Below are 27944 nucleotides of genomic sequence, written 5' to 3'. Positions count from 1 at the left end.
ACAGAGGTGTCTCTGGTAGGATGGATGGAGTTCTTAAATCGCTTTAATCACTTTTTCCCCTGTCTCCTTGTGCAGGCAGCCTGCGGGGCTCCCCTGCTTTCCTCCGGCAGGAGCGGGATGGATGCATAGATGGATGGATGGATGAGGGATGGATGGATGGATGGATGGGTGGATGGATGGATGATGGATGGAAGGAGCGGCGGGCGGGGGGAGCCTGGGAGCCGCCGTGCCGCGGGTCTGGTTCTCATTAGGCGGCCGGCCGGGCCAAGAAACACAGCAATAAATAAGGGCGAACAAAGGCGCTCCCTCCCTGCCTGCCTCCCTCGCTCCCCGCCGCCCCCCGGCCGGGCGGCAGCGCTGGGGGCTCTCGGGCGGGGCAGCAGCGAGCGCATAAAGAGAGGAGGTCGGGCCGGCCGGAGGCGCCGAGTCGGGGCGGTGACAGCCCGGGAGCGGCGGCATGGCCGGGCTGGGGCCACCCCCGGGCTGGGGGAGCCTCCTGCTCCTCCTGGGGGTCCTGCTGGGGCTCCCCCCGCGGGGCAGGGCGGGGCCGGCAGGTACGGGGCTGGGGGCGACCGTGGGGTGGGATAGGGGATGGGGTGGGAAGGGATAGGGATGGGATAGGGGTGGGGATGGGATAGGGGTAGGGATGGGGTAGGGTGGGGATGGGATGGGGGTAGGAATAGGGTGGGATATGGGTAGGATGGGGTGGGATATGGGTCGGATGGCGGCTCCGGGCAGCGCTCGCTCCCCCGGCAGCCCCCAAAGCCCCGCGCTCGGCGCTGCGGCTCCACTGTCGGGATGGGATGGAAAGGGCTGGGAAGGGCTGGGATCGAGCAGCTCCGGCACGGGCACGGCTCAGGCTCTCACTGCACCGCTCCGGGTCCGCTCGGACACCCCAGAGTCTCCTGCCCGTGCCCACCCGTGCCCATCCCGCCCCAGCCGTGTCTCTGGGGAAGCAGCTCGGGGTTTGTGCTGAAGCTGCCGCGGGTTTTGGCACTGTGAAACGTGGCCGGTTCGGTCCGTGAGGAAATACCCGACTTTCCCCTTTTCACTTTTAAAAGGGAGGAAGAAGAGCAGAAGGGTCCCAGTTTCACTTCAGCTGCCTGTAGCCTCTTCCTCATCCCTATTTTCTTCCCCAAGCCCTCCAAGAAGTCAGGGCTGATGTTCCTCCTCCCCAAGCACATTTTTGTTATGACTTTTTACCACTTCCGAGCTTTGCCGGTTCTCTACTGCTGCTGAGAGAAGTTTTCCAGCAGCTCCAAGAGAGCCGTGCAGCTGGGAGAGGAACAGGGAGGCGGTGGGAGCCAAAAGCTCTGTTTGGATAAAGAGAGGAGAAGGGAAAGCTGCCTGGTCCGGTGGGATCCTCGGCTCTGCAGGGCTCCTCCGGGGCTCCCCCAGCCCCAAAACTCGCCTTGCCAACATCCCGAATGCCAAAGCAGCGCCGTTCCCCACAGCATTCCCAAAAAGGGCTGGGAGTGAGTGTTTTCCAGGAAATAGTAGAAGGGGGGTGTGGGAAACCCTTTCAGTGCTCCATTTGGGTTTATTTGAGTTAGATTTTTGAGGCCCCATCTCATGCTCGGAGTCTCTCAGATTCCCAGCAAAAACTATAGACGAAACAGTGGGAAATTTAAACTATCTTAACTTAAATCTCATCACCGAAATCTCATAACGGAGGGATTTTTGGTTCGTGGCCCAAAGCCCAGTAGTCCCAGTGTCCCATCCTCCCCAGCCGGCGTGGGAGAGAGCTGGGATGGGGACAGCAGCAGCTCCCTGCCCTTCTCCCCGTGGGAGTTAAAAAAGTTTGGGTTTGTTCCTTTTCTCCACAACGGGAAGGCACCAAACCCCCGGGGCTGCTCACCCTCAATCCGTGCCTCAGTTTCCCCACAGAAACGCAGCTCCTGTGTGGCTGAGTTTTGTTTCTTGTGTGGCTCCTGTTCCCGAGGAGGTGAGGAGCAGGGAGCTGGGATGGTGCCACCCCCTTATCTGCAGTTATTCCTGGAATCTGATTGCGGGCTATATTTAATGGAGCTGATTAAATACCTCGCTGCGATAGCGCTGGGTGTGTCCCAGGGGACCGAGGTGGCCCAGGGGTGACCTGATGCCATCCAACTCCATCAGCAATTCCCAGCCGATCGCTCCACCTTTTCTGCTCTTTTGTCTTTTCAACGACTTCATCTTCCCTCCAGCCAAACCCCTGGATTGCTGCACGGGGAACCAAAACAAGCCTATAAAATTAAAAAGCCACGAGCCCTGTTATTCCACTCCCTGAGTAAATAACTTCGCTGGGGAAGATAATTCCATCCAAGCTCTCCCTGACAACATTTGGCTTGGCAAGGTGGCCCAACCCTTGACATTTTTGTTCAGCCTCGTCCCCTCTCTGCAGCAGCTTCAGATTTGAATTTTTTGTTCTGTTGTCATCCAGGCTTAAGTCATCAGTGGCTGCTCCCTGCGCTGCAGTCCAATCCAGCCACATTGTTTAGGAAAAAAATAATCTTAGAAAGTCTGTCTGCCTCGGATGGAGCCAAGGAATGGCTTGTGCTGCTCTGCCCGGGGGGGCTGGGATGGCTCAGACTAGCGCTGACAGTCCCTGCAGTGCCTCTTCTCCTCCAGCCCAGCTCTGGCTGCAGAGAGCATGGATGGTGTGGGTGATGAAAACACACTGCCCTGACCACACATCACAGAGCCTTGGGGCTGCAAGGGGCTTTAATCCCACCCAGTGCCACCCCTGCCATGGCAGGGACACCACCACCGTCCCAGGCTGCTCCAAGCCCTGTCCAGCCTGGCCTTGGACACCTCCAGGGATCCAGGGGAACCACAGCTGCCATGTGCCAGCTGCTTCTCTGGGGTGGCTTTCAGGGAATTTAGGGACTGTTTTGGGACCTGGGTGGAAGCGATGCTCCTGGGAACCTTCCAGGATTGAGGCTGAGCCAGCGATGAGGGGCTGGGCTGGGGAGGGGGTGACGCTTTGGCTTCGTTTCCATCCCCAAAACACCTGAGAGGAGGCTCTGATGTTGTTCCTCAGCTCTGCCCTGAGTTCCCTCTGACGGGGCTGTGGAGGAGCTGCAGCTCCCCAGGTCTCGCAGGCTCTGCTCACAGCTCTTCCCTTCCCCAGGGCCACCCAGCCATGGAGAACGAGTCACCCCGCACTGGCTGCTGGGGGACAATGCCCGCAGAGCCGTCAGCATGGAACAACAGGTAAGGGCAGAGCTGCTCCCTCCGCCCTCCCTGCGGGGAACAGCCGGTGGTGGGACTCGGTGGAGGTGTGGAGTTAATTAAAGACGGCGTTAATGAGCGCTGGGCAGGAGGAGGGGTGGCCGGGAGCTGTGGGGTGAGCGGAAAGGAGCTGGAGAGCTTGGAGAGGGGAGCTGGAGGTGATTTCAGCTCAAGGTTTGGCCAGAAGAGAAGGATCCGTTCATGGGAAAGTGCTGCTGGTTTTGAGTGTCCTTGGGAAGAGCCTGCGGGGAGGAGAGGACATCGCTTCCCAGGGCTGTCACCCCTCCCTGCCACCCCCACTGTCTCCTGTGGTCACCCTGGCCGGCGTTTGGCCCCTTGCCCTGCTCTGGGCTCAGCCAGAGCCTCAGCTGCCCCTTGGCCACAGCAGCTGGGAGCTCCTGAGGCTTGATCCAATCCCTTCCCACCACTGATGCAGGTGGTTCTGAGGAGCTGCTCTGCTTTGGAGCTGAGCTGAGAAGACTCTGCTGGGAGGGGACCTTCTGTGGTGACATCTCACCTGGGATGGTCCAAGTGAGACCTCCCTGCTCCAGGCAGGAGATGCCAAAGGCAGAGCCAGCTGTGCTTGGGTGAGGGGTTTGTGCTGCCCTGGCTCCTCCGAGGGGTGGTGATGCCTTTTTCTCCAGGGGGATCTGGGCTGGCTGCTCCTCCAGGAGCTGAGAGAGCCCATGTGGGAGCTGTGGTCAGCCTGGAGAAATGTCCTCTCCCCACCAGGCAGCCCCGGATCGTCTACATTTGAGCTGGGAGGCACTTGAGATGGGGAGCACGTGGCAGGGGAGGTTTATTTCTGCTCCAGTGCCCAAAATGGTGCTGGGGATGCAAATCACAGGTGGGGGATTTGGGGGATTTCGGGAGTCATGGGGGCTCCGGGCTGGGCAGGTCCTGCCGTATTTCCTGGCATCTGCTGTGCCTCCTGCTCCAGCCAGCCTGGAACAAGGAGCCTCCTGTTCGTGCGGAGGGGAAGGAGGGGAGAGGGGAGGGGTTGGTGCTGGGAGCGGGGAGGCTGTGTGGGGGAAGCTTGGGGCACCCGGGCAGAGGATGGGACAGAGCCCCAAAACGGCCCTTTTTGCCCCGGGACTGCTGACACTCATATTTTTAGGATCAATTTACTCCATTCCGTCCCCACCCTGTCTCCTCCTGCCCTCCAGCAAAGACCCTGGAAATCAACAGGTCTGTGGGAATTCCACCAGGAGACAACATCCCAGCCCGTGGAATGATGGGTTCAGGCGTGGTGACCCTCAGGCTCCTTCATCCCTTCCCTGGGGCTGCTGTGACATGCTGTGGGTGTCCCATGGCCCCGGGGGACAGCCCGGTGCCTCCTTTCCCTTCTCCCGGAGCAGGAGAAGGAGGAGGAGGGTGGCTGTGGTGTCCCCGCGGTGCCATCATGTGCGGGCTGGTGGCACTGGGTGGGCTGGCCCTGCCTCCCCTGCACCCTCCTCTCCCCCATTGTTCGGGCTGAGCTCCCCCGGGCTCCCGGCGCACATGGAAGTGATTTGGGAGAGGCCGGGAGGAGGTCGTGGGGACCCTGATTGCCAGCAGCTCCCTCGCCACCCCCGCTGGGGTGGAACCAGAGCATGGCTGGGATGGAACCTGAGCATCCTGCTGCTCCTGCTCCTCCTGTGGAGCAAAGGCTGCCCGAGCTGAGCCTGGGCTTTGCCAGCCCTTCAGGGATGGAAATGGGGGTTGTGTGCAGCATTCTGGGCTCACAGCGATGTCCAGCCCTGTCCCCACCCAGGGAGCTCACTCATCCTGGGGTGTTCCCTGCCCCTTTCCTTTCTGTTTGGAATTGCTTTTTCCAAGTGTGGTTTCTTGGTGAAATGGCTTTCCACTGCCAGGGGGCAGGGATGGATGGGATATTGGGAAGAAATTCTCCCTGGGAGGGTGGTGAGGCCCTGGCCCAGGGTGCCCAGAGAAGCTGTGGCTGCCCCTGGGTCCCTGGAAGTGTCCAAGGCCAGGCTGGACAGGGCTTGGAGCAACCTGGGACAGTGGAAGGTGTCCCTGCAATGGGAGGGGGTTGGAATGAGATGCTCTTGAAGATCCCTTCCATTCCAGACCTTTCTGGGATCCTGAGGGCTGAGGAGTGCCCAGGCATAGGAGCTCCTCAGCTTCCCTGCTGGTGTCCCTGGCATCCCAGCCCTGTGCACCCATGGAGCTTCCTTCCACCACTGCTTCCCCTCACACCTCGGGCTCCTCCAGGAGATCCCTGTCACCCTGTCCTGGCAGTGGCCTTCACCCTCCCTGAGGAGCAGGGGCAGAGCTGGGGCATCCTGCACTGTCAGGGTCAGGGTGGGACAGCCCAGTCCAAGTCACTCCCAGGGAGCTCTGCACGCCGTGGTGAGGTTACAGCCCTGCCCAGAGCAGGGATGGAGGGAGGAACAGGCTGCCCGTGGCTCGGGATGCGCAGGGAGGGAAGGGATGGAGGGAAGAACAGGCTCAGGATGTGCCGCAGGTGCCAAGGATACTTCCTGAGCTTCCTGCCGGGAGCCTTTTCCCTTGGTGAGGTGTGGCGAGACTGAGCAAAGCCTGCTGGTTTTACCTTGAACCAACCCCAGTGCAGCCTCTGCCTCCAGGGCCTGGACTGCCCTGCTTCCTGCTTCCCCGGGATGCTTTCCAGTGAGCAGCCGGCAGCAGAGGCTCGTCCTTGAGCTCTTGGATCATGCTGCCCGTGTTGGACAAGTGATGCAATCCCTCCAAGCCTCTGTGCTGCTGGATGCAGCTGCCTGGGCAGGCCTGGCTCACCAAGCTGCTGCAGCTGCAAATCCCATCACCAAATCCTCCATGGAGCATCTCCTGGTGACTTCCATCCCTGTCTTCCCTGCCACATCCGGGCGCTGAGGGCTTCCTCAGGAGCTTGTGGGAGCTGCCTGAGCAGATGGCCAGGCTGTGAGCTGAGTGGGGCTTTGGGATTTGCCTTAACTCGTGATTTCCCAAGGAACTCAGCTCTCCCTGAGCCAACTGTCCTGGAGCAGGAGCTTCCCAGACGGGATGAGGAGGATGGCCAGGAGCTGTGGGGAAACAGGGAAGAGCAGCTCAAACCCTTGGCCCTCTGCAAACAGCGCTGAGGTTTTTCTGATCAATGGAGTGAAAAAGAAACCAGACTGGAGCTGGAGTTGGTCCCAGACTGGGGCCCAGCCAGGGCAGAGTCATCCCAGCTGCAATTCCACAATTCCAGCCTCTCCCAGCACACTCCCTGGTTGGAATGGCTGTGCTGGGATGTCCTGGAGAGGAGCCACTGCCTGCACATCCAGCCAGGGCTGAGAGAAGGTGGTTCCTGCAGCATCTGGCAACAACTGGGGCATTCTGTCCATGGGTTCTGGAGAAAGGAGCTCAGTGAGCAAGAGGAGCCTGGGAAGGTGCTGGAGCTGCGGATTATACTGGAACCTGTGAGGATTGCTGGGAGCCAGGAGGATGCTGGAGCCTGGGGTGACGGTGGAGTCCAGGATGATACTGGAGCTTGGGATGTGCTGGAGCCTGCGGTGGTGCTAGAGCCCAGGATGATATTGGAGCCTAGGATAATACTGGATTTTGGGATGATGCTGGAGCCCAGGGTGATATTGGACTCTGGGATTACATTGGAGCCTGGGAAAATACTGGAGCCCAGGATGATATTGGACTTTGGGATCATACTCTATTTTGGGATAATACTGGAGCCAAGGATCATATTGGACCCTGGGATGATACTGGATTTTGGGATGATGCTGGAGCCTGAGACAATGGTAGAGCTCAGAATGGTGCTGAAGCCTGGGATGATGTTGGAACCTGGGATGCTGCTGGAGTGGGGAATGTCCTGGAATCCAGGATGATGCTGGGGCTTGGGATGATGCTGGGGCTTGGGATGATGCTGAAGCCTGATCAGTTGCTGCAGCCCAGGATGATATTGGAAGCTGGGAAGATGCTGAGCCCAGGAGGATGCAGAGTCCAGGAAGAAGCTGATCCCAGCTCATTCCTGGTGTGCAGCATCTCAGCAGGATCTCTCTGGGACCCAGCTCCCCGCCAGGCTCGAGGCCAAACGAGCAGTGTTTAATTAATGCAATCACCTTGCCTGGCCTCAGAGCTGGGCTACTGGACTCCTGCCTGCCACCAGTGCTGCTCACATTCCCATTTCCCTCTTTTTACTGCTGCTGATCCCTCCAGGAGCTGAGCTGGGCCCATCCCAGCTGGAGCCAGGATCCATCCCTCCTCATTGCCTCTCCAGGAGCTCTCAGGAGTCACGGGCAAGAGGAGAGCTGGTGGTGCATCCCCTGCAGGGATGGGACACAGATCCCAGCAGCAGCAGTTGCTTTTCCAGCCTTTGGCAGCAGGGAGATGGGATGGGAGCTGGAATTCCGGGGTAACTGACACACACATGTCCCTTTAAGACGGCAGCTGGGAAAGAGCATTTTGCCAGTAACGGCTGTGGAGTCGAGGCAGGGAGTAATTGCTGGGGAATTCAAAACCGGGAAGGGAAGGAGCCGTCGGGACTTGGGGAGGAGGAGGAGGAGGAGGAGGAGGAGAGGGCTGCAGGGAGTTGGGGACATCAGAGAAGGGGAGAGAAAGAGGGAGGGCAGGAAGGGGGAAAGGAGGGGGCAAGAAAAATGTCCAGACCATGTTTGGCCAGGGAGTGATGTTTGTACAAGATGGTGTTCCAAAAATACCGCCTTTCCCAGCGCCGCCGGAGCAGGGCATGGAGCCCCAGCCCAGCTGCCTCTCCTCCGCAGCACCCATCGGGATGGGGCACAGGGACCCTGCTGTGGCTGAGGGGACTCTGGGGGACGTGGCAGAGCAGAGCAGAGCCTCGCTTTGCTGTGGCTTTGTGTTCTTGGAGCGCTCTGGCTGCTCGCCTTTTTTGGAGCTGGGCAGACGCAGCCAGAGGCGGAGAGGGGCTCAGCCAGCCTGGCTCCATGATGGCTCCTGGCTTCATCCCCATTCCCAGCTCCATCCCCTCATCCTGCCTCAATCCCCTCATCCCAGCTCCATCCCTCATCCCGTGCTGGGGTGAGCTGTCCTCTGGAATTGTGGGACGCAGCCCTGTGGGGCTCCTTGGGGCCACAGCCATGCCATGGCCAGCCTGAGCAACTTTGGGATGGGATAATGGGATGGGATGGGATGGGATGATGGGATGGGATGGGGTGGAATGGGATGGGATGGGATGGGATGGGATGGGATGGGATGGGATGGGATGGGATGGGATGGGATGGGATGGCTGCATCTCTGGAGCTCAGTTTGGGGTGGCTGTGCAGGAACAGCCATCCTGGCAATACAAACCCCACATGCTGGGTGCAGCAGTGCTGTCCAGCTGTTCCACACCCCAAAATGCTCTGTCCTGTGAAGCATTAACTCAGTTAACTGCCCTCAGATGAGGGTGAGTGTCTAGGATTAGGGACAAGAGGATCCCCTGGGGCTGCCAGGCTGGGACCACACTGGTGTCCCCAATACCCCGGGTGTGAGAAGGAGCAACAGCACAACCAACTCCATAGGAATGAGCAGGAAGCAGGATTTCAGCTCTGTCTCATCCCAAACTGCGAATCACCCAGCCTTACCCCTCCCTGCTGCATTCCTTGTGTTCCAGCTGCAAAGCCCTGTGATGCCAAGAGCAGCCAAAGCCAGGGCCTTGTGGGGACAACTCCTTCCTGTCCCCTTTCCCTCCAGAGCTGGGAGAACCTCGCCAAGGGCACGGCCAGGCTGCTGGGATCCCGTGGTGATGCTGAGGGCTGGCAGCCTGCTGGGCTCCCTGCATCCATCGTGGGTGGGGAGGGACTGAGGGAGACAGCAGACAGCAGGGACAGTCCAGGCCATGGACATCAGACAGGGCGATGTTTTCAGTGTCCCCAGCGCTGGGGACAGGATGTGGGGACACAGGGAAGGGCACCACTTTGGGGCTCCAGCCCATCCTGTCATGTGCAGCTGGGCAGTGCTGGTGTGGATCCAAAGCCAGGTTTAACACACTCCAAAGAGAGGGAATGAGTAAAACCACCAGCATCCTGGGGAAGCTGAGTCAGTGTTTCCTTTCTCTGCCCAGTGCTCTGAGGTATTTTTAATGGGCCTTATCCGGTGCCCGGGGGGTTGGTGGTTATTTCCATACCCCCAGGGCTGCATGTGGGTTCTGACCCACGCTGGGCTGAGGCTCTTTCCCTTGGATCAGCATCTCCAGTGAGATGGAGCACACAGAGACCCTGCTCAGGGTGCTCCTGTCCCTGCTCCCTATCCTGTCCCTGCTCAGGGTGTTCCTGTCCCTGCTCCCCATCCTGTCCCATCCCGGTTCTCCCTTGCTGCCTTTCCCTGGGGAAGCTGCCAGCAGAGCTGGGGTTTGCTGCCTCATCGCTGAATCTCAGTGTGAATCCTCAGTTATCCCCTGCTGGGCTGGGAATTCAGGGTCATCACTTCCACAGCCTCATGCCAGGGGGTAGAGCAGGTCTGTGGAGGAGAGGCTGGGATGCACCTGGAGCTGGGGAGCAGAGGAAGATGCTGGGGACACTTAGGGATGTCCTTCCTAAGCCCGTTCCCTCCTTCCCTTGCAGGCCCCGCCGCCTGCCCGGGCAGAGGTGGCTGTGATGGCTGAGGGCAGAGAGCTCGTGCTGGTGCTGGAGAGGAACCAGTGAGTGTCGGGAATGGGGCTGGGGAGGGGATACTGGGATCCTTCTGCCACCTTGTTCACTCTTTCTGGGCTCCTTGTCTGGTTCAGTTTGGATGCAGATGGCAGCAGCCTCTGTCCCCTGTGCCACTGACCTGGCCTGGCCTCCCCTGGAGCAAGGACAGCCCCATGGCATCTGCCCTGCCCTCCTTGTCCCTCTGCCAAATGCTCGTGGCATTTCATGGAATCCCAGAGCGGTCTGGGTTGAAAGGGACATTGGAGATCAGTGCCACCCCTGCCACAGACAGGGACACCTTCCACCATCCCAGAGTGCTCCAAGCCCCATCCAACCTGGCCTTAGGCACCTCTAGGGTTGGGACAGCCCCAGTTCTATGTCCCTTGGGGGATTTGTGTCTGTGGAGGAGCAGGGCAGAGCTGATCCCTGCAGGATGAGGCTCTGCTTCCACTTCTGCTGGACCCCCTTCCTGCTGCTGGTGGGGTGCAAACCCAGCCACCACATCATCCCCCAGTGAGTGCAGGAGAGCTTCTGGAGTGTGGGAAGGGGAGCTGGGGGGTTCCTCTGCACTTTGAGGGCTGTGGGGAAAGGGGGTTGGTGGTGGGGGTTGAAAGCTGATGAGCAAAGCTTTGCCCTGTGTCTGGCTGCTGCTCCAGGCCTGGAGGCGTTGCAGTGTCCTCTCCTGACCCTGCTCTGGCTCGGTGCCACCTTGCCGTGCTGCAGGGGGGGCAGCAGGGTGAGCAGCAGCCCTGGAGGCTCAGGGAGGGCAGGCAGGGCAGCAGGGTGAGCTCTGGGTGAGGCACAAGGAAATGGGGGGACATGGTGGCACAGAAGGGACCTGAGCACCCAGGGCAGCCCATAGCGCACAAACCTGGCTGCAGAGACAGTGTGGGACACCAGTGTAGTCTGGGACATCCAAACTGCTGCTCTGGACCAGCTCCCAGGGCTGCCTTAGGGCCAGAGCCCAAATCCTCTTTTTTCTGGCACTGGGGGGGCTGCTCAGTCTCCAGAAGTGTCTTGGGGGTGTTTTCCTTCCCCATGCTGGAGGAGAAGACTCATCTTCTGCCCTGCCTGGAGAGGACATCTCCGAGCTCTGAGGCCCTGGGTCAGCCAGGGCTGTCACCAGCTCAGTCACCCCCGTTCCTGTCCCCTGGGCACGGCAGGATTTGCCTTTCCTGTGTCCTCAGCCCACCTGTCCCATTGCTGTCCCCACCCTGTCCCATCCCTGGCATTGCCAGCCACCCACGTGTCCCCTGCCAGGAAGCAAACTGAGCTGTGGCTGGAGTTCCTGGTACCAGGCACCCACTGCCAGGCAGGCTGGGAAGCCACAAAGCTGCCCACAGTGAGTTTCCTGGGGCCAAGCTGCTCTCAAGATAGAAAGCGAGAGGCGGGAGGGCTATTCTGGGAGTGGCTGCTGCTTTATTTTCTTCTGCAGAATCAAACCTTTGGGAAAGGGCCAGGTGCCCAAAAGTGAGGGCTAAAGTGAGAGCAGGGCAAAACCTGGCTGTCTTTGTCCTTCTCTGGATGGCTGAGCCCCCTGCAGGACTGCTGCCCTTCCATGGGGACTGCCATCCCCAGTGGGACCTGAAGGCTTACAGCAGGGTGCCCATCGCCCTGGAATCTGGGCAGGGTCACACAGACCTGGGCAGTGCAGGAAACCCCCTTTCCCCTTTCCCCTTTCCCCTTTCCCCTTTCCCCTTTCCCTTTTCCCCTTTCCCCTTTCCCCTTTCCCTTTTCCCCTTTCTCTTCCCCTGCTGGCTCAGACACAGCTTCACAGCTTTCAGCCACACCAACTCCCAGATCCTTGTCACTCCAGCTTGCTCAGCTGCCACAGAAACAAAGGAGCTGACAGCTTCAGAATTAGAAACTCTCTGCCATTTTCTCATTGCTGGAAGGGGACATGGGGATGGCTCAGCCTGGTTTGGGGATGAAGGGGGACCTGGGGATGGCTCAGCCTGGTTTGGGGATGGTGAGGGGCACATGGGGATGGCTCAGCCTGGTTTGGGGAGGTCAGGGGACATGGGGATGGCTCAGGCAGCTCCAGGCTCAGGGGCTTGGTGTGTCCCTGCCCCGGCAGCCCTGCAGCATCTCCCGGCTCCTCACCCCGCTCCACTCCTCCCTCCGCAGGCTGCTGGCTCCGGGGTACACAGAGACTCACTACAGCGCAGAGGGACAGCCCGTGACGGTGACCCCCAACCACACGGTGGGTGTGGGGCACGGGGGGAGCTCCCCTCCGTGTTTGGGGGGTTTGGGCACTCGGGGCAGAGCCGGAGCCGCACGGCGTGGGCAGGGGAGTTTCCCTGGCAGGAGGAATGCTCCTGGCCCCGGCACAGCTCCTCGGGACATCGACACAGGCAGCGCCAGCCCCCCCGATGTCCCCTCCAGACTTTGTCACCTTTCCAGAGCCGCGCCGGGAGCTGTCCTGTGTCCCAGAATGACCTCAGCTCCTGGCTCCTCCTGGGGGAGGGAAAAGGGGAGATGGAGATGGAAATGGAAATGGTGGTTTTCTGGGGTCAGCACATGGGTATTGTTGCCCCCAGCCCTCTAAGGAAGGTCTCCACTGTCTCTCTCCAGGAGCACTGTCACTACCATGGCCACGTCCGCGGCCACAGCAGCTCCTGGGTCGTGCTGAGCACCTGCTCGGGAATACGGTATGGGAGAGGGAATGGAGTATGGGGGAATAGGGTATGGAGGAGGGAATACAGTATGGAGGAAGGAAATCAGGATTGAAGGAATGCAGGGTCAGGGGGTTGTGGAGCTGGCAAAGGGTGGGATGGATCCACTGCTCCTTCGGTCTGCAGGGATCCCTGTTGGATCACCCAGAGCAGCAGTGATGCTCCGCAAGCCCAGCTCCAAATGCTTTATGGGACTGATTTTCCTATTGTTCCTGTCCTGTCCTTCCTTCTCCCATCCTTCCCCCAATCCCAGCACTGGGCAGGCTGGGGAATAGAGACCAGTTTTTGGGAATTTTATCCCTGGATGGGACAACTCTCTGCACTCCAGAGAGATGTCCCAGGCTGAGCTTTGTTCCCGTGCTCTGCCATGCAGAGGTTTTAGTGCCCAGGGTTGATTCACCCCTGGGGCTCTTTGGACAGAGATTCCCAGCTCTCGTCCCTGTTCCCACCTCAGCATGGACCAAGCTGATGTGCCATGAGTTTGTGGGGCCTCAGGGGCTGGGGGAGCTGGAGTGGAAACACCACAGGAGCCACTGGGCTGTTCCCATTTCCAGGGGCCTCATAGTGCTGAGCAGCAACACCAGCTACTACCTGAGACCCCTGGGGACCCCTGAGCCAGGTCACCACCTCATCCACCGAGCAGAGCACCTGCCCATGCCAGGGGGCACCTGTGGGCACGGCCACCACCTCGGGAGCACCATGGCTGGCATTGCCCAGCTCTTCCAGCCAAGGCAGCCACGGGTAAATTCACATGGGATTATCCACATGGAGTCATCCACACAGGATCTGTGTCTGGGGATGGGCAGAGGCCTGGAGGGGCTCTCAGCACCTCTGACAGCCCCCATGTCCCTGGAAGCTGGGCAGGGCTGTGCAGGCACCTGGGATGGGGGCTCTGTGTGGGTGGCTTGCCTGGCTTGAGTTTGGGCAGGAGACCCCAAAGAGAGGATGCATGGGTTGGGTCCCAGTGCTGTGTCCTAGTGTGGGACATGACATCAGGTCATTTGTAGCCACCCAAATGCTTCTTGTCACCTTGTGCCTCAGTTTCCCCTCTCAGCTGTCCCTGCTGAGCAGCTCTGGGGGTCTGGCAGAACACCCAGAGCCATGGGCTGCCCTGTTTGCTGAGCCCTGTCTGTGTTCAGGCCAGGAGAGATGCCTGGGGGACCATGAAGTACATGGAGCTCTTCATCGTTGCTGATCACACACTGGTGAGTGCTGGGTGGGCAGAAAACCAGGAATCCTCTCTTCTCTATCCCGGATTCTCCCCAGTGATCCTTCCCCATCCCTGTCTCTCTCCAGTACAGGAACCAGAACCTCAACCTGGGCCACACCAAGCAGCGAATTGTGGAGATTGCAAACTACGTGGACAAGGTGAGGTGCCAGGCCTTCTGTGGCCCTCAGGGACTGTCCAGTGTCACCAGGGCAAGGAATCATAGAATCATGGAATTGTTAAGGTTGGAAAAGATCCTCAAGTCCTTCGAGTCCAAGCATTTCCCAGGACTGCCAAGGCCATCACTGCCCCATGTCCCCAAGTGCCACATCCACAGAGCTCTAAATCCCTGCACGGATGGGGACTCCACCTTTCTCCTGGGCAGCTGTGCCAGGCTTGCCCACCATTCCATCAAGGACTTCAGGAGCTCCATGAGCACCTGGTGGGAAGGGCTTTGTCACCCTGGGCTGAGCTCAGCAGGGAAGCCTTTGCTGTTTCCTGCCTGGGATCAGTGCTGGCATCCTTGGCAAAGAAGGGACATGCTGAGGTGCTGTCCCTGAATGTCATCGAGCCACCCTGACCAGCTCCTGTGCCACACCTGTGCCTGCAGAGCCCATGCTGGCAGGTATATTCTGGAGCTGCCTGGCCAGAGGGAAACATGGAGAGCCAGCAGCCGGAATGCCCCAGCAGGGATGGAGAGTGCCAGGGAATTCCTGTCCCCACAGCCTGCAGCTGTCCCTCCTGCAGTTTTACAGGCTGCTGAACATCAAGGTGGCTCTGATCGGCCTGGAGGTGTGGACAGAACGTGACCAGTGCACCGTGAGCAGCGATGCCAATGCCACACTCTGGGCCTTCCTGCAGTGGAAAAAATCGCTGAGGGCGCGGAAGAAACATGACAATGCCCAGCTGCTGACGTGAGCCCGGGGGTGGGACAGTGGGGTGGGCTCAGCCTGGGGCTGGGACAGCAGGGTGGGGTCCCCCCTGGGCTGGGATATTGGGGTGGGGTCCCCTTGGGGCTGGGATATTGGGGTGAGCTCAACTTGGGGTGGGATATTGGGGTGTGCTCCTGATATTAGGCTCCCCTTGAGGATGGGATATTGGGGTGAGCTCCCGATCCCCCTTGGGCTTTGGGTGGTTGGTGTTGGGTTTGGGTGGTCTGGGCACTCCAAGCCCCTCAGCTGATCTCTCTGTTCTCCTGGCTGGGCAGAGGGAAGACCTTTGGTGGCACCACCATCGGCATGGCTCCGCTGGAGGGGATGTGCAGCAGTGACAACTCCGGAGGGGTCAGCGTGGTAAGGGGGGCTGGGGGTCCCCATGGCCACCCTGGCCTGGTGGAGGTCACCATGGCGTTGGAGGAGCACCCAAGGGTGAGGGATGGGGTTGCTGGCTCCTGAGCCCTCTCAGGTTCTGGCCAGGGGTGACAAGGGGCTGTTCAAGGTGTCCCAGCCCAGCTGCACCCCCAGCTCCGAGCTGGCAGCAGCTTTGGGATCTCCTGTGCTGCTCCTGTCCCTCCTGCTGGAGAGCCCCTTCCTGTTCCCTGCTTGTGCTCTCTGCATTTCTGGGATCATCCCTGCCCAGATAATTTCTTCTCCTCCTGATGGTGGCCCTGGCCATGATGGGGTGGTCATGGTGGCCCTGGTGACCTGTGATCCCTGGGCAGGGTGGTGAGAAGCACCTAGCTTTCTGGTTCTTGGCATGTGCCCTGGGTTTGGCTCCTGCAAAGAGCTTCCCAACAGTCTCATGTGGAAATTTCAGGAGACCAAACCCCACTTCTTCCACAAACCTTCCCCCAACCCCTCCTCCCACGGGATCCAGGGATGTGTGTGGTCCCTCCACATGCCCAGCCCCATTCCCTGCTGTGGGATCATCCCTGTCCCTGGTGGCTGTGCTGACATGTCCCCTCCCTGCACAGGACCACGCTGAGCAGCCCATCGGAGCCGCAGCCACCATGGCCCACGAGATTGGCCACAACTTTGGCATGGTCCATGACAGCAAGGGCTGCTGCGTGGAGGCAACACCAGAGCAGGGTGGCTGTGTCATGGCAGCAGCCACAGGGTGAGTGCTGCTGGCCCTGGGTGTGTCCCCAGAGCTCCTGGATGTGTCCCCAAATCCCCCAGTAGGCTGTGGGTGCTGTGTACAGCTGGATGGGCTGGGAGTGGGCAGGGAATGTTGTCACCTCTGCTCTGGAGCCAGGCTGGGAGAGCTGGGAATGTGCCCTGGAGAAGGGAAGGAGCCAGGGAGAGCTCAGAGCCCCTGGCAGGGCCTAAAGAGGCTCCAGGAGAGCTGCAGAGGGACTGGGGACAAGGCATGGAGGGACAGGAGACAGGGAATGGCTTCCCAGTGGGAAAGGGGAGGTTGGGCTGGGATGTTGGGAATGAGGGATTGGTGACTGGGAGGGTGGGGAGGGGCTGGGCTGGAATTGCCAGAGCAGCTGGGGTGCCCCTGGATCCCTGGCAGTCTCTAAGGCTTGGAGCAGCTTGGGACAGTGGGAGGTGTCCCTGCCCTGGATGGGGTGGCACTGGATGAGCTTTTTTGAGTCCATTCCGTGACTCTCTTCCATGATTCCTTGGGCTGAACACATCTCAGCGCCAGAACAGGGCAGGTGGTCTTGGAGGGGCAGCAGCCCCATAGCTCCATCCCAGAATAGCCAGTGGATGTTTCCTGGCAGACATCCCAGGGGTTCAGGACATTTCCCTGTGCCATCCCAGCCCTCAGCACTATGGAATTGTCACTGGGGTGACAGCAGAGGGCTGGGGGTGCCCAGGTGCCCTCAGTGGGATCTCCTGGCATTGCTGAGCTCCCAGCTCTCACCCAGCAGCACAGTGATCTGCAGGATCTCCACAGTGTCAGGAATCTTCTCATGCTCTCTGCAATCCTCCCAGGGTTTGTTTCCCTTTGCTTTTACCCTTTAATTGAGCCCAAAGCTGGATGAAATTTATCTGCTTGGTGCCAATTTCTTTTCCAAAGTCCTTCTCCCTTTGGGTTTTCCATCTTGTGACAATACACTCATCCCAAATATCCCTGCACTGTGAAAAGCAGCTGTTTATCCCCTGATTTCTGAACCCACCTGCTGTCCCAGTTAGGAAAGAACAGTGGGACCCCACTTGTGGTTTCAGGGTGTTCCCAGGCTGTTCCCTCTTGGCTCTCAGGGCTGCCAGAGCCTGGCGTTGATCCCACAGGATTTAACCTCTGCCTGGGCAGATTGTGGTGGGGAAAAGCACATTTTTGACACATTTTTTGTCCCTATTTGAACATCAATGTATAGGGACATTTGTCCCTATTTGAACATCAATATATTTGAACATCAATGTATAAATATATACAATAAATACATTGACTTGCTCACCCTCTGTAACCTGCAGACACTTACAGTTCCCTTCCAGCTCAAAGACTTCAAAAATATTTTTACAAAACACCCTCTGTGTCATCTTGAGAGTGAGATGTCCTGATATGAAAATAAACATGTTTTTCAGTGTTGGAGGAAATGAAACTGTTGCTAAGAAGGGGGAAATGCTTCCTTCTTCATAAATCAAAAAAACCCACAAACTGAAATTAGAGAACAACCTTGCTCAGAGCTTCTGTAGCAAATCAGTGTTTCTCCTGCTCCTCAGCTCCTTACACATTGTGAGCTCTCACTATTGTATTTTTTGCTGCTCTCTGGCTCCTTTTTGATGTTTCTTTCCCATATTTCTTTAGTTTTAAATGATTTTCACTCACCTCAGCTGCAGGGTATTTCAATAGCCCAGGTGGGTGTTTGCTGTCAGGGTTCACTGAGAGCAGGAAGGATGTTGGTTGTGAGCTGTTTTGGTTTTGGGGAGCAGAGGAGCCCCACAGGTGTGGAACTTACCCTGCCCTGGGTGTGGCTCAGGGTGTCTGGGGTGTCCCAGGGCAGAGATGACATTGGCACCAGTGCTGAACTCCACTTGGGGTCACTTCTGGGATGTTCCAGGCGCCACTAGGGTCTGTGATGTTGTCTGTGATGTTCCAGGAGTGATGGGCAGAGGCTCTGCCTGTCCCCCATCCCATCCTTGGATTTGGGGTTCAGAGTTGTCCCCTGGCTGTTGGTGTGGCTGTGCCAGCTGGGCTGGGAGATCTTCCTGGGCTCACTGGGTGGTTTCTGCTCTTGGGAGGGTTTGTGCCAGTTTGTCCTAAATTCCCAGTTCTGACCATTTCCCACCCTCTCCTCCCCCTTTTCCCACCCTGTCCCCCACAGGCACCCCTTCCCTCGTGTGTTCAGCTCCTGCAGCAAGAGGCAGCTGGAGAGCTACTTCCAGAAGGGAGGGGGAATGTGCCTCTTCAACCTGCCTGACACCAAGGACCTGGTGGTGGCTCGGAAATGTGGCAATGGCTTCCGGGAGGAGGGGGAGGACTGTGACTGTGGCGAGGTGGAGGTACTGCTGTCCTGCAGGGCTGGGGGAACTCCTGCAGAGGGAATTCCCGAGGGAAGGGTTTGCTGTCACCCCATCCCCAGGGCTCTTCCCACTCTCACCTCCCTGAATCAATTTATCCCAGTTATCCTGATTTTCTCCTTGACTTTTCCCTGGAGTGTGCCAGTTCTTCCTCATGCCCTCCGTGCCTCAGTTTCCCTGTTGGCAGGATGAGAGGGGCAGTGCTGTGGTGGGTGGAGAAGGGGCTGGGGGCAGTGCTGGGGAAGGGATGGAATCACTGCCCGTGGAATTGTGCTCTCTCCACGCAGGAATGCACCAACCCCTGCTGCAATGCTCACAACTGCACGCTCAAGGAGGGAGCCCAGTGTGCCCACGGTGACTGCTGCCACAACTGCAGGGTGAGACCTGCACTGCCCACCCCCTGCCCACCCATGTCCACCCCCTGCCCACCCCCTGCCACGGGATGAGGTGCACATCTGGCCCTGCCATCCCTTAGCACTCCTGTGCTGCTTGCCCATGAGGTCACACTCGCTGTGCCCAGTGGGGAGGGCTGATGTATGACTTTGTGTCTGCAGGGGAATCCTGGAATGGGTTGGGTTGAAGGGATCTTAAAAATCATCCAGTGCCACCCCTGCCATGGGTGGGGACACCTCCCACTGTCCCACGCTGCCCCAAGCCCCAGTGTTCAGTCTGGCCTTGGACTCTGCCAGAATCCAGGGACACTACAGCTGCTCTGGGCACTCTGTGCCAGGGCCTCAAACCCTCACATCCATGAATTCCTTCCCAATATCCCATCCATCCCTGCCCTCTGGCCCTGGGAAGCCATTCCCTGTGTCCTGTCCCTCCAGCCCTTGTCCCAGGTCCCTCCCCAGGAGAATCTCTGCTGGCAGCTTTGTGGCTAAGGTCCAGCTGAGGAATGTGTCCCTAGACCTTCACATTCCACACAGCTCTCCCAGGGGACATCCCAGATGTTCATGGCCCCCAGCTGTGCTAGAAGGTCACCATCAACCCCACCTTGTCCTGGTGCTGATGCTCCTCTCTCCTCTGCAGCTGAAGGTGGCTGGGACGATGTGCCGGGAAGCAGCCGGATGGTGTGACCTGCCGGAATATTGCACAGGAGCCTCGCCGTACTGCCCAGCCAACGTGTACCTGCTGGATGGCTCCTCATGCGCCCACGGAGAGGCTTACTGCAGCAACGGCATGTGCATGACCCACCAGCAGCAGTGCGTGCAGCTCTGGGGACCTGGTCAGTCCAACCCTGGGGACCTGGTCAGTCCAACCCTGGGGACCTGGTCAGTCCAACCCTGCCCTGCTTCCGTGCAGCTCTGGGGACCTGGTCAGTCCAACCCTGGGGACCTGGGCAGTCCAACCCTGCCCTGTTCCTGTGCAGCTCTGGGGACCTGGTCACTCCAACCCTGCCCTGTTCCTGGTCTGCAGCAGGAGCCATTTGGGGTCTCACTGCTGGGTCCCTTTGGGGTCCCTGTGGCTTCTGTCTGTGGGGCTGGATGGAGGGACACTGACACAGGGTGCCCAGAGCATCCCTGGAAGTGTCCAAGGCCAGGTTGGGGACACTGGGGCTTGGATCCACCCTGGGATAGTGGGAGGTGTCCCTGCCCATGGATGGGTTGGCACTAGATGGGATTTATGGTCTCATCCAACCCAAACCTTTCTGGGATTCTATAACCAAAATTCTCCACAAGATTCCAGAAAAAAGGGAATTTCATCCCTCCTGTCCTTGGCCAGCACTTGCAGCAGCAGCTTTGGGAGACTTTTCCAGTGTTTTCTCCATGAGTATCTAGCTGCAGCTCCTGCTTTCAGGATTTCTGCCTGCTGCCTGCTTTCCCCACCCCTCACAGCACCCTTTCCCGTGTTCAGGTGCATGGCCAGCTCCAGATGCCTGTTTCCAGGACGTGAACATGGCTGGGAACACCTATGGCAACTGCGGCAAGGACAGCCAGGGGCGCTACGTCAAGTGTGACAAGAGGTGGGTGGCAGTGCCCTGTGTCCCCTCCTGCAGCCACAGCTGCCCTGCCGCCCCTGCCAGGGCACTGCCAGGGTCGTGCCTCAGCCTCCAGGCACAGCTCTTGGCTCTGCCCTGTTTTGGTACCCAAGGTAGCCACCAGGTCCTGCCGGGGCTTCATCCCCATTGCTGCTGGGAGGTTGGACTTGGTGATCTCGAGGTCTTTTCCAACCTAAAGGATCCCATGATTCTGTTGTCCCACCATGAGCACCTCCCAGCACAGCCTGGGAAAATCCAAGTGTCAGAGGAGATGTTTTAGGGAGTGTGTGCTCTCCAGTATTCCCAGTTATTCCAGGCATGTCAGAGCCTTTCTCCCCCTGGCTGTTTCCCTCCACCATTTCTGTTCTGTCCATGATTTAACCTGCTGAGCCTCTCCAATGTGGCCATAATCCAGTGGGCTTGATGCCTTAAAAGCTGATACTAATAACAGGCAGACACAGCAGTATAAGAAAAAAGGTATTCCCTTGGTTTAATAGGATCCCAGGTGCTCAAATCGTCACAGATGGAAACACCCCGAGAGCACACTGTGTACAATGTGTATACAATTTTATGGACCTCACAAATTAACATATCTACCTAAATTCCCCCAATAAGAAACTTCACAAATGAAGTAATTGTTCCTTTATTCTAATTATGCCCCCCCTCCCCAGTGAGACTACAGTCTACTTTACAAAAACATGTTTCAGAGAGGAGGCTCCAGCCAAGGTTGGAACCTCTAGTTTTGAGATAGCAGGGATGTTTCATCTTCCCACCCTGCAAAACCCCCAAACTAAGCTAAAATAAACATGTGGGGCTAAGGAACAAGGAGTGTTTGTGAAGGGTACAAGGAGAGGGAAAGGGTATGAAATGTATAAAAAGAAAGGACAAAAAAACCATCAGGCTGATGGGGCTGGGCTGGCAGGGTGAGGGGTGTGGTGTCCCCATTTCCCAGCTCCCCCTGGCTGTCCCCACTGCAGGGACGCCATGTGTGGGAAGATCCAGTGCCAGAGCTCTGCCAAGAAGCCTCAGGGCACCAACACGGTGTCCATTGACACCACCATCCGCTTCAAGGGCCGCGAGGTCAAGTGCCGCGGCACCTTCGTCTACAGTGCCAAGGACGACCAGGAGGACCTGTCCGACCCCGGGCTGGTGCTGACAGGCACCAAGTGTGGGGATGGGATGGTGAGTGCCTCTCCTGGGCTGGGCTGTCCTGCAGAATGCCAGTCTCTGCTCTCTGACCCATCTCCAGGGTGCTCATGGCACTGGGATGCAGTTCCTGCCACACTTGCAGATGTTGTCTCAGTGACACCTCAGCTGATGTCACCAGACACTTGTAGGCCACCAGGTTCTTCTCACCCAGGCCTCAGCCCAGGTGCTCCTGGGCTGGAGTGGTCCAAGGGAAGGTTGGGGGCTTCAGAGGGGCTGGGTGGGCTCTGATCAGGCAGCCCCACAGTCTGTGCCCAGCTCTGGTGGCCACCATTGTCATCAGGTCTTGTTCCCTTCCTAGAGGTGTGACCAGCAGGGATGTGTCCATCACCAGGCACTCATAGTTAGCCCACCGAGTTGTTCTCTCTGCCCTCCAAGATTCTTCACCAAATGGGTTCAGAGTGGAGCAACCCCAGCGGGAATTGCCCCGGGGCTTGGTGGGGGAGGCTTCCTCCCATGAGGAAACAGGAAAGATCTGTCAGGAACCAGCGTGACAAACCCAGTGGGCACTGCTCTCCTCTGCAGCCCCTGCATCCCCAAGGACATCAGAGGGGTCTGTTGAGCTGAGAAAGGGCAGAGGCTGGTGGAGGACACAGAATGGGATGTGTTCCAGAGGCAGCTGGCTGTGGAGACACAGCCTTCCCCGTTTGGCATTTTAACAGTGAAATTTTCATTGGAGAGGCCAAAATGGTGACATTTTCATGAGGAAATGTGGCTGGTTTTGAAATCCAGCATGGTTTGGTTTGGCCAGTGCCTGTGTTTTAGGGCCAAATGGGAAATGGTTTCTCCAGGAGCTGCCAGGTGGGCTGGGTGGGGAGGGGGCTGGGGGTGGTTGGGCTCTGCTGAGCCACCCTGGACTGGGAATGGCAGAGGTTTTGTGGCTGTGCTGCAAACAGGAGTGAAGTCCATCGACTGGAATGTCAATGGAATTTCAGTGCAATTTCACCACCCCGCATTTTCCAAAGGACAAATCCTTCAGAGAGCCCCCCCACAGTGCCACCAGGGTTCCCTGTGCTGGGTCCTCCTGTGAGCTCAGCCCCTCTTGTCCCTGCCAGGTGTGCAAGGACCGGCGGTGCCAGAACGCCTCGCTGTTTGAGCTGGAGAAGTGTGTGTCTCGCTGCCACGGCCACGGGGTGAGTGACTGAGTGACTGCAGGGCATTCCTGCCATCAGTGTCCCACCAGGTGTGTCCCACAGGGATAAGCCCTGTGACCCCAGGATTTGTCCCGTGCATCAGCTCCAGGTGGGGCTGAGCTGGGCTCTGTGCTCATGGTGTCCAAGGGAGAGGAAGAAGGTTGTTTGTGGTGTGAGGAACATCTGCAAAACTTGGATCAAGGGCTGATTTGAGCTGGAGAGTGTTTAGGGCTCAGAGCAGGTGCCTGGTCCCCCTGAGAGCAAAACAAGAGTTGGAAAGACAGCTGGGACTGCAGAAAGACAGGGAAAAGGTTCAGGGAATGGGAGGACAAACTGTTCTCCAAAGCTTAAAGGTTACAGAGTTTGAGCTCTGTGGAATGTGGGGCTTTGTCAGATGATGCAACAGAAACATTCTGGGGAGACCTTCTGGCACCTTCCAGCTATTAAAGGGGCTTATAAAAAATAGATAGAGTGAGTTTTCACATGGGCAGAGAGTGACAGGTTAAGGGGAATGGCTTCAAACTGAAAGAAGAGATGTGGGTGGGATATTGGGAAGGAATTGTTCCCTGGGAGGGTTTGAGGCCCTGGCACAGGGTGCCCAGAGAAGCTGTGGCTGCCCCATCCCTGGAGGCGTCCAAAGCCAGGCTGCACAGGACTTGCAGCCACCTGAGATAGTGGGAAGTGTCCCTGCCCATGGCAGGGTGTGGGACTGGATGAGCTTTAGGTCTCTTCCAAGCCAAACCATTCCAGGATTCTGTGATGTCCAAGGGGGAACATTGTCAGGGTGAACATTCTTCAATCCAAGCTTCTGTCACCAGCTGTTCTCATGGCTGCCCTACAGACCATCACTTCCACACGCCCCTGGTGGTGTCCAACCCTCTCCTCTGTCCCCAGGTGTGCAACAGCAACAAGAACTGTCACTGTGACCCCGGCTGGGCTCCCCCATACTGCGAGAAGCCAGGCCTGGGTGGCAGCGTGGACAGTGGCCCCGTGCAGAGCCACAGTGAGTCACAGCTTGTCCCCAGTGCCCCGAGGTGCTCCTGGGCTGGAGTGGTCCAAGGGAGGGTTGGGGGCTTCCAGAGGGCTGGGTGGGCTCTGATCAGGCAGCCTCACAGCCTGTGCCCAGCTCTGGTGGCCACCATTGTCATCAGAGGCCACTGAGGTCTTGTTCCCTTCCTAGAGGTGTGACCAGCAGGGATGTGTCCAGCCTAGGTGACCAGCAATGGGCACATGGGGTCACTGAGTGAGGCCAGAGGCTGGTGGCTCTGCCAGCCACCCTCATCCCTGTGCTTTCCCTGCTAGCCCACGAGTCCATCCTGATCGCTGCCCTGGTCATCTTCCTGTTCCTGCTGCCCGCCCTGGCGCTGAGCATCTACTACTGGTACCGGCGGGAGAACTCCCTGCTGGGCAGGTGGGTCAGGGAGAGCAGCAAGAGGAGCCAGGAGACCCACAGGTGAGTGAGTGAGTGAGTGAGTGAGTGAGTGAGTGAGTGAGTGAGTGAGTGAGTGCTGCATCCCAAACCCTGCTGTCATGGGCACCACTGACCCCTGCTGTCCTTCACACTGACCATCACTGCTGCCCACCCCACACTGACCATCCCTTCTCCTCAGCAGTCAGGGCTAGCTGTTAATGAGGTGTTAATTGAGACAGGAGCTGTTGGGCAGCATTTGGGAGGCAGCAGGTGCTCTATAAAATAAAGCTGGTTGCTTCATTTTGCCAAAATCTCCAGCAGGAACAAATCCATTGGTCGGAAGTCGAGTAGTGCCCATCCCAAAGCTGCTTTCACCTTGAGGAACATTTCAGCCTCCAGCCACCCCACTAAGGTCAGTGATAGCTCACTAAAGTCAGTGATAACTCACTAAGGTCAGTGATAACCCAGCTGCCAGGTTTGTTTTCCTCCTGGCATGGGAAGCCTGTGGATATCACATCCTTATCCTGCTCATGTCTGCACTGAGTCCATGGCCAGGTGTGCCCAGACTTCCTAAAACTGACTCTGTTGAGCTCAACCTCCTCATGTGATCACCAGGAGCCTCTGCTGGGAAATTTCCCACATGGAAAAGGGATTGATGGGAGTGAGGGATGATCACAGCCTCTGGAGGGGTATTTTCTGATGTTAATGAGCCCAAAATTCAAACAAAGTTGGTCTTTGGCTTTGCAGTTTGATTTGTGGTGTCCTCCTGTCCTTCCTTCTTGGGTCATTGCTCTTGGCTCCTGCAGGTTTGGTTACTCCCTCATTGGATCATTCCCTCATTTCCAGAAGTACTTTTATTTATCCTGTACCACACTTCAGTGGTTTTTTAACTTTTAACCTTCACTGGTGCTTTTTGAGCACCAGGACTGAATTTAGGAAGAATTCAGTATTTTTGGTGGCCACAGTGTTTGGGAGCAGGGCAGAGCAGATGATGTCTCCCAGCTGGTGGAAATCTGGTGTGGATTCACCAGAGCTGACCCTGCTCTGGATTTCCAGCCCCTTTCTCATCCCTGCCTGTGCTCATGGGGTTAGTGAGGAGCAAAAACAGAACCACAGCATCAGGAAGGTTGCAAATGCCCTCTAATGTCCACATCTAAGATCATCAAATCCAACCACCAACACTGCCAGGTTCACCACTAAACATGTTCAGCTTTTGGGGTGAAGGTGGTGATCCCAGAAAGCGGTCCCAGTGCAGTTTCCTAGAACCCAGGCTGTTTTGCTGCTTAAAAGGAATTATTTCTGAACTGAAAATATTTAAGCAATGTATTTTTCCTTTGTGTGCGAGCTGAATAACTGTTGATGTGGTTTTTTAATATATGTGTCTAGAGTGACACAAAAGTTAGTCTCGGTGTCCCTCTGTGCCTTTTAAAATTTTTCCCCTTGTTTAGTAAAGCAGCTATAAAGAAGAAAAGAAAGTTTCCAAAATTATTTCTGATTCTGCTCATTGTAATTACTCTTCTGTCACAGCAGAGTATGATATTGCAGGAAGTTTAGCCCAGTGTCTCCAAACCCGTGAGCTTTATTTAATATTTCTGTACATTATAGCAAGCGCACCACTTTATCATAATGTTTATTCATTAACCTCCTTCAGGATGTTTTCAGCACCCAGGAAAACCTCCCGAAGGATTTCCCATCATCGTGCTTCTCTCCTCCCAGCAGGGCCCACGGACTGCATTCCTGCCCAAATCTGGTACTGCCCAGCCTGGCTCTCAGCCCATCAACGTCGTCCACCCCCTTCGCCCAGCTCCCCACTCCATCCCCCCTCGCCCCAGAGACCCCAAACCCGCCAGGCCTCCTCCCCCAGTCAGCAGATCCCCCCTGGTGCCCCCCAAAGCCGGCGTCTCCCAGGCCAAGCTCCCACCTCCCAAGAAGCCTCTTCCCTGCAGCCCTGTGAGGAGCCCACAGGTGAGCATCACTGGCTGTGCTTTCATTCCAGAGCCACAGAAATCCCCTGGATTTGGGTTGGGCTCTGGTGAGGTGCAGTCACAGCACCCTGAGGGCTGAGCCTGTTCTAACTCTGAAGGAAACCCATGAGATCTGAGGATGTTTTTGGGTTTTTTGGGTGTTTTTCTGTGCTGTGAAGCAGCTCAGCTCTGCAGGGGGAGGTTTGTAGGAAACCCCTGGATGCTCCTGTAAGGATTTTGTCTCTCCTGTGCTCCCTGTGATGCCAGGTGGTCCCAAAGCAGCACCCCCCGCGCCGGCCGCTGCCGGGCAGTCCTCTCCTGGCCAAGGAGCTCCCTCCTGCACATGGACAGACCCTGCTGGTCATGGTCCCTCCCACCAACTTCAAGGGGTCGGTGACAAGTGGCTCCAGCCACCCCACGAGGCCGTTCAAGTGAGTGTGGGGAGGAGCTGGGTGTCCCCTTTGCTGGGGTCACTCTGGTGGGGACACTGGGGGGTCTTGTGGGTCACATCTGGGAGGGGACATCCCAAAGGGCTGCTGAAGGAGCCCAGAGGTGACCAAGGTTGTGTTGGGAAGGGTGCTGGGAAAAGGGAGATGCCATCCCTTGGGAGAGCCTGGAGGGAGCTGTTGGGATGCTGCTGGGGGTGAGGGAGTGCAGGATGGATGTTGATTCTCTCTCATCTTCCCTCCCTGCAGACCGATGCCACCTCAGAGGTGAGTAGAGGATGTTTGCAGACCCCTGGGTAAGCTCTGGGCTGGGGAATGGGGGATTGGGGATCAATCCACCTTCCCAGGGGCTCCTGGAGGGGAAGGTCGTGGTCCCTCTGGGTACCCCAGCGAGGGCTGTGTCCCTGTGTCCCAGGGAATGGAGGATTCCAGCTTGAAGCTGGGAGATAAAGTCCTTTACAATGTCACTCCTGCTCCCAGCACTTCTGCCCTGTTGAATCCTCTGGATATGGGGCAGTGGAGCCTTGAGGGATCCCACCTGACAGCCAGAGCTGGGGCTTTGTCCATGGAGGAGTTTCTGAGCTGGGGAAGGTGCTTAGAGCTGGTGGATGCTCAGTGTCTGTACTCAAACCACTTGTCTCCTTTCTCTCTTGCTCCAGGCCAGTCCCAGCCATCAAAGCCCAATCCACCTCCTTCTCCTCAAAGAAGTGACAATCCCAGGACACCTGACCCACCTCCTGAGCTGGCTCTCCTGATTTGCACTGCTGTGGCCACAGGGCTCTCCTGTTCCTCTTGTTTTAGTTGTCTTTTGATACCAGAGGACTATTTTTGTAAGACAGAATTTGTATTCAGCACTCAAACCGTTCTGGTGGGGGTGGAAAGGGGACATTCAGGGGTGGTTGGAGGTGGTGTTTCCATGATGGAGATCCCACCACAGCTCCTGGCCAATTTGCCAACTCACCTCCCAGCTTGAGCTCCTCTTGGCCTTGCACATGGGCTGGGATGGGGACAGTGAACATCCCCACCGCTGGAAGATGCTGGTGACAGTGTGATGTCCTCCTAGCTACCTCCTCCTTCTCCTCCAGGCCTGGTGAGCCCCCAGCCTCTGTCACCACAGCTCCACGCTGGCCATCGTCTCGGGGAGACGTTTGCCATGGCACAAACGTGGTGTCCAATTGGGTCTGGGCCACGCAGTGCTGGGACATTTCCACGAAGGATCCAAGTTCTCAGGTTCCTCCTGACCTCCTGTCCGATTGCACAAGGCAGAGCGGTGACCATCCTGGGGTCACCTGCAAGGAGAAACTGGCTGGGAATGTTGGAGTGCCCCAAGTGCTGGTGGCAGCTCTTCCCAGGGTGCTCTGAGGGGCTCAGGAGCCTCACAACATTACCTGTTCCCTGCTCTTGGGCTAAACCCAGCGGTGGCTCCAGGAGCTTCTCACACTCCAAGCTGGGAACAAGAGCAGGAAAACTCCTGCCGTGTGGTTGGCTTGTCCAGAGCCTTGGCCAAGCCACTGCATTTCTCTGTGCCTCAGCCCCCTGCAGGGGGTGTTTCCTACCTCACAGGGCTGGGGTGAGGTTTGACAAAGGGATTCTTGGAAGGGATTCTTCCCGACCCTCCGTCCACGGTGCTGTTGACCTGCACAGTTTGTGCCACTTTCCTGTGACTTGACATGCGGCTCGATCAGGGTCTGAAACAACAACAATGACTTTCTAAAGTC

At 57.7% G+C, this 27944-nt stretch overlaps 1 protein-coding gene across 6 annotated transcripts; it reads left to right on the top strand.

Moving 5' to 3' along the window:
* Nucleotides 1-265: 265 nt before the first annotated feature.
* Nucleotides 266-27944, top strand: ADAM33 (ADAM metallopeptidase domain 33). 6 transcript variants are annotated; one of them, XM_085059330.1, is made up of 24 exons: nt 266-554; nt 3113-3195; nt 9729-9805; nt 11925-12000; nt 12372-12448; nt 13027-13213; nt 13612-13677; nt 13769-13840; nt 14427-14593; nt 14887-14971; nt 15592-15734; nt 17893-18070; nt 18376-18465; nt 19118-19313; nt 19943-20051; nt 21044-21248; nt 22328-22405; nt 23300-23408; nt 23708-23816; nt 24138-24228; nt 25533-25781; nt 26048-26211; nt 26476-26493; nt 26886-27944. In XM_085059330.1, exons 1-24 carry the CDS (start codon nt 458-460, stop codon nt 26935-26937), a joined length of 2778 nt encoding a protein of 925 aa, XP_084915456.1. In that variant the 5' UTR covers nt 266-457; the 3' UTR covers nt 26938-27944. The 6 variants fall into 6 exon arrangements, with proteins under 6 accessions (XP_084915456.1, XP_084915455.1, XP_084915452.1 ...); XM_085059329.1 differs by having other exon boundaries at nt 24135-24228; XM_085059326.1 differs by having other exon boundaries at nt 267-554; nt 23708-23858.

Source organism: Lichenostomus cassidix, chromosome 4 (genome assembly GCF_008360975.1).
Source record: "Lichenostomus cassidix isolate B80296 chromosome 4, HeHo_3.0, whole genome shotgun sequence".
NCBI lineage: Eukaryota > Metazoa > Chordata > Aves > Passeriformes > Meliphagidae > Lichenostomus > Lichenostomus cassidix.
This window is presented reverse-complemented; position numbering and strand designations above follow the sequence as displayed.

Excerpts from the sequence above, each read along its gene's own strand:
- ADAM33 (XM_085059324.1), top strand. The coding sequence starts at position 458 with ATGGCCGGGCTGGGGCCACCCCCGGGCTGGGGGAGCCTCCTGCTCCTC. Across the intron at positions 555-3,112 it reads GGGCAGGGCGGGGCCGGCAG|GGCCACCCAGCCATGGAGAA; the intron begins GTACGGGGCTGG and ends TCCCTTCCCCAG. Across the intron at positions 12,449-13,026 it reads AGCACCTGCTCGGGAATACG|GGGCCTCATAGTGCTGAGCA; the intron begins GTATGGGAGAGG and ends TCCCATTTCCAG.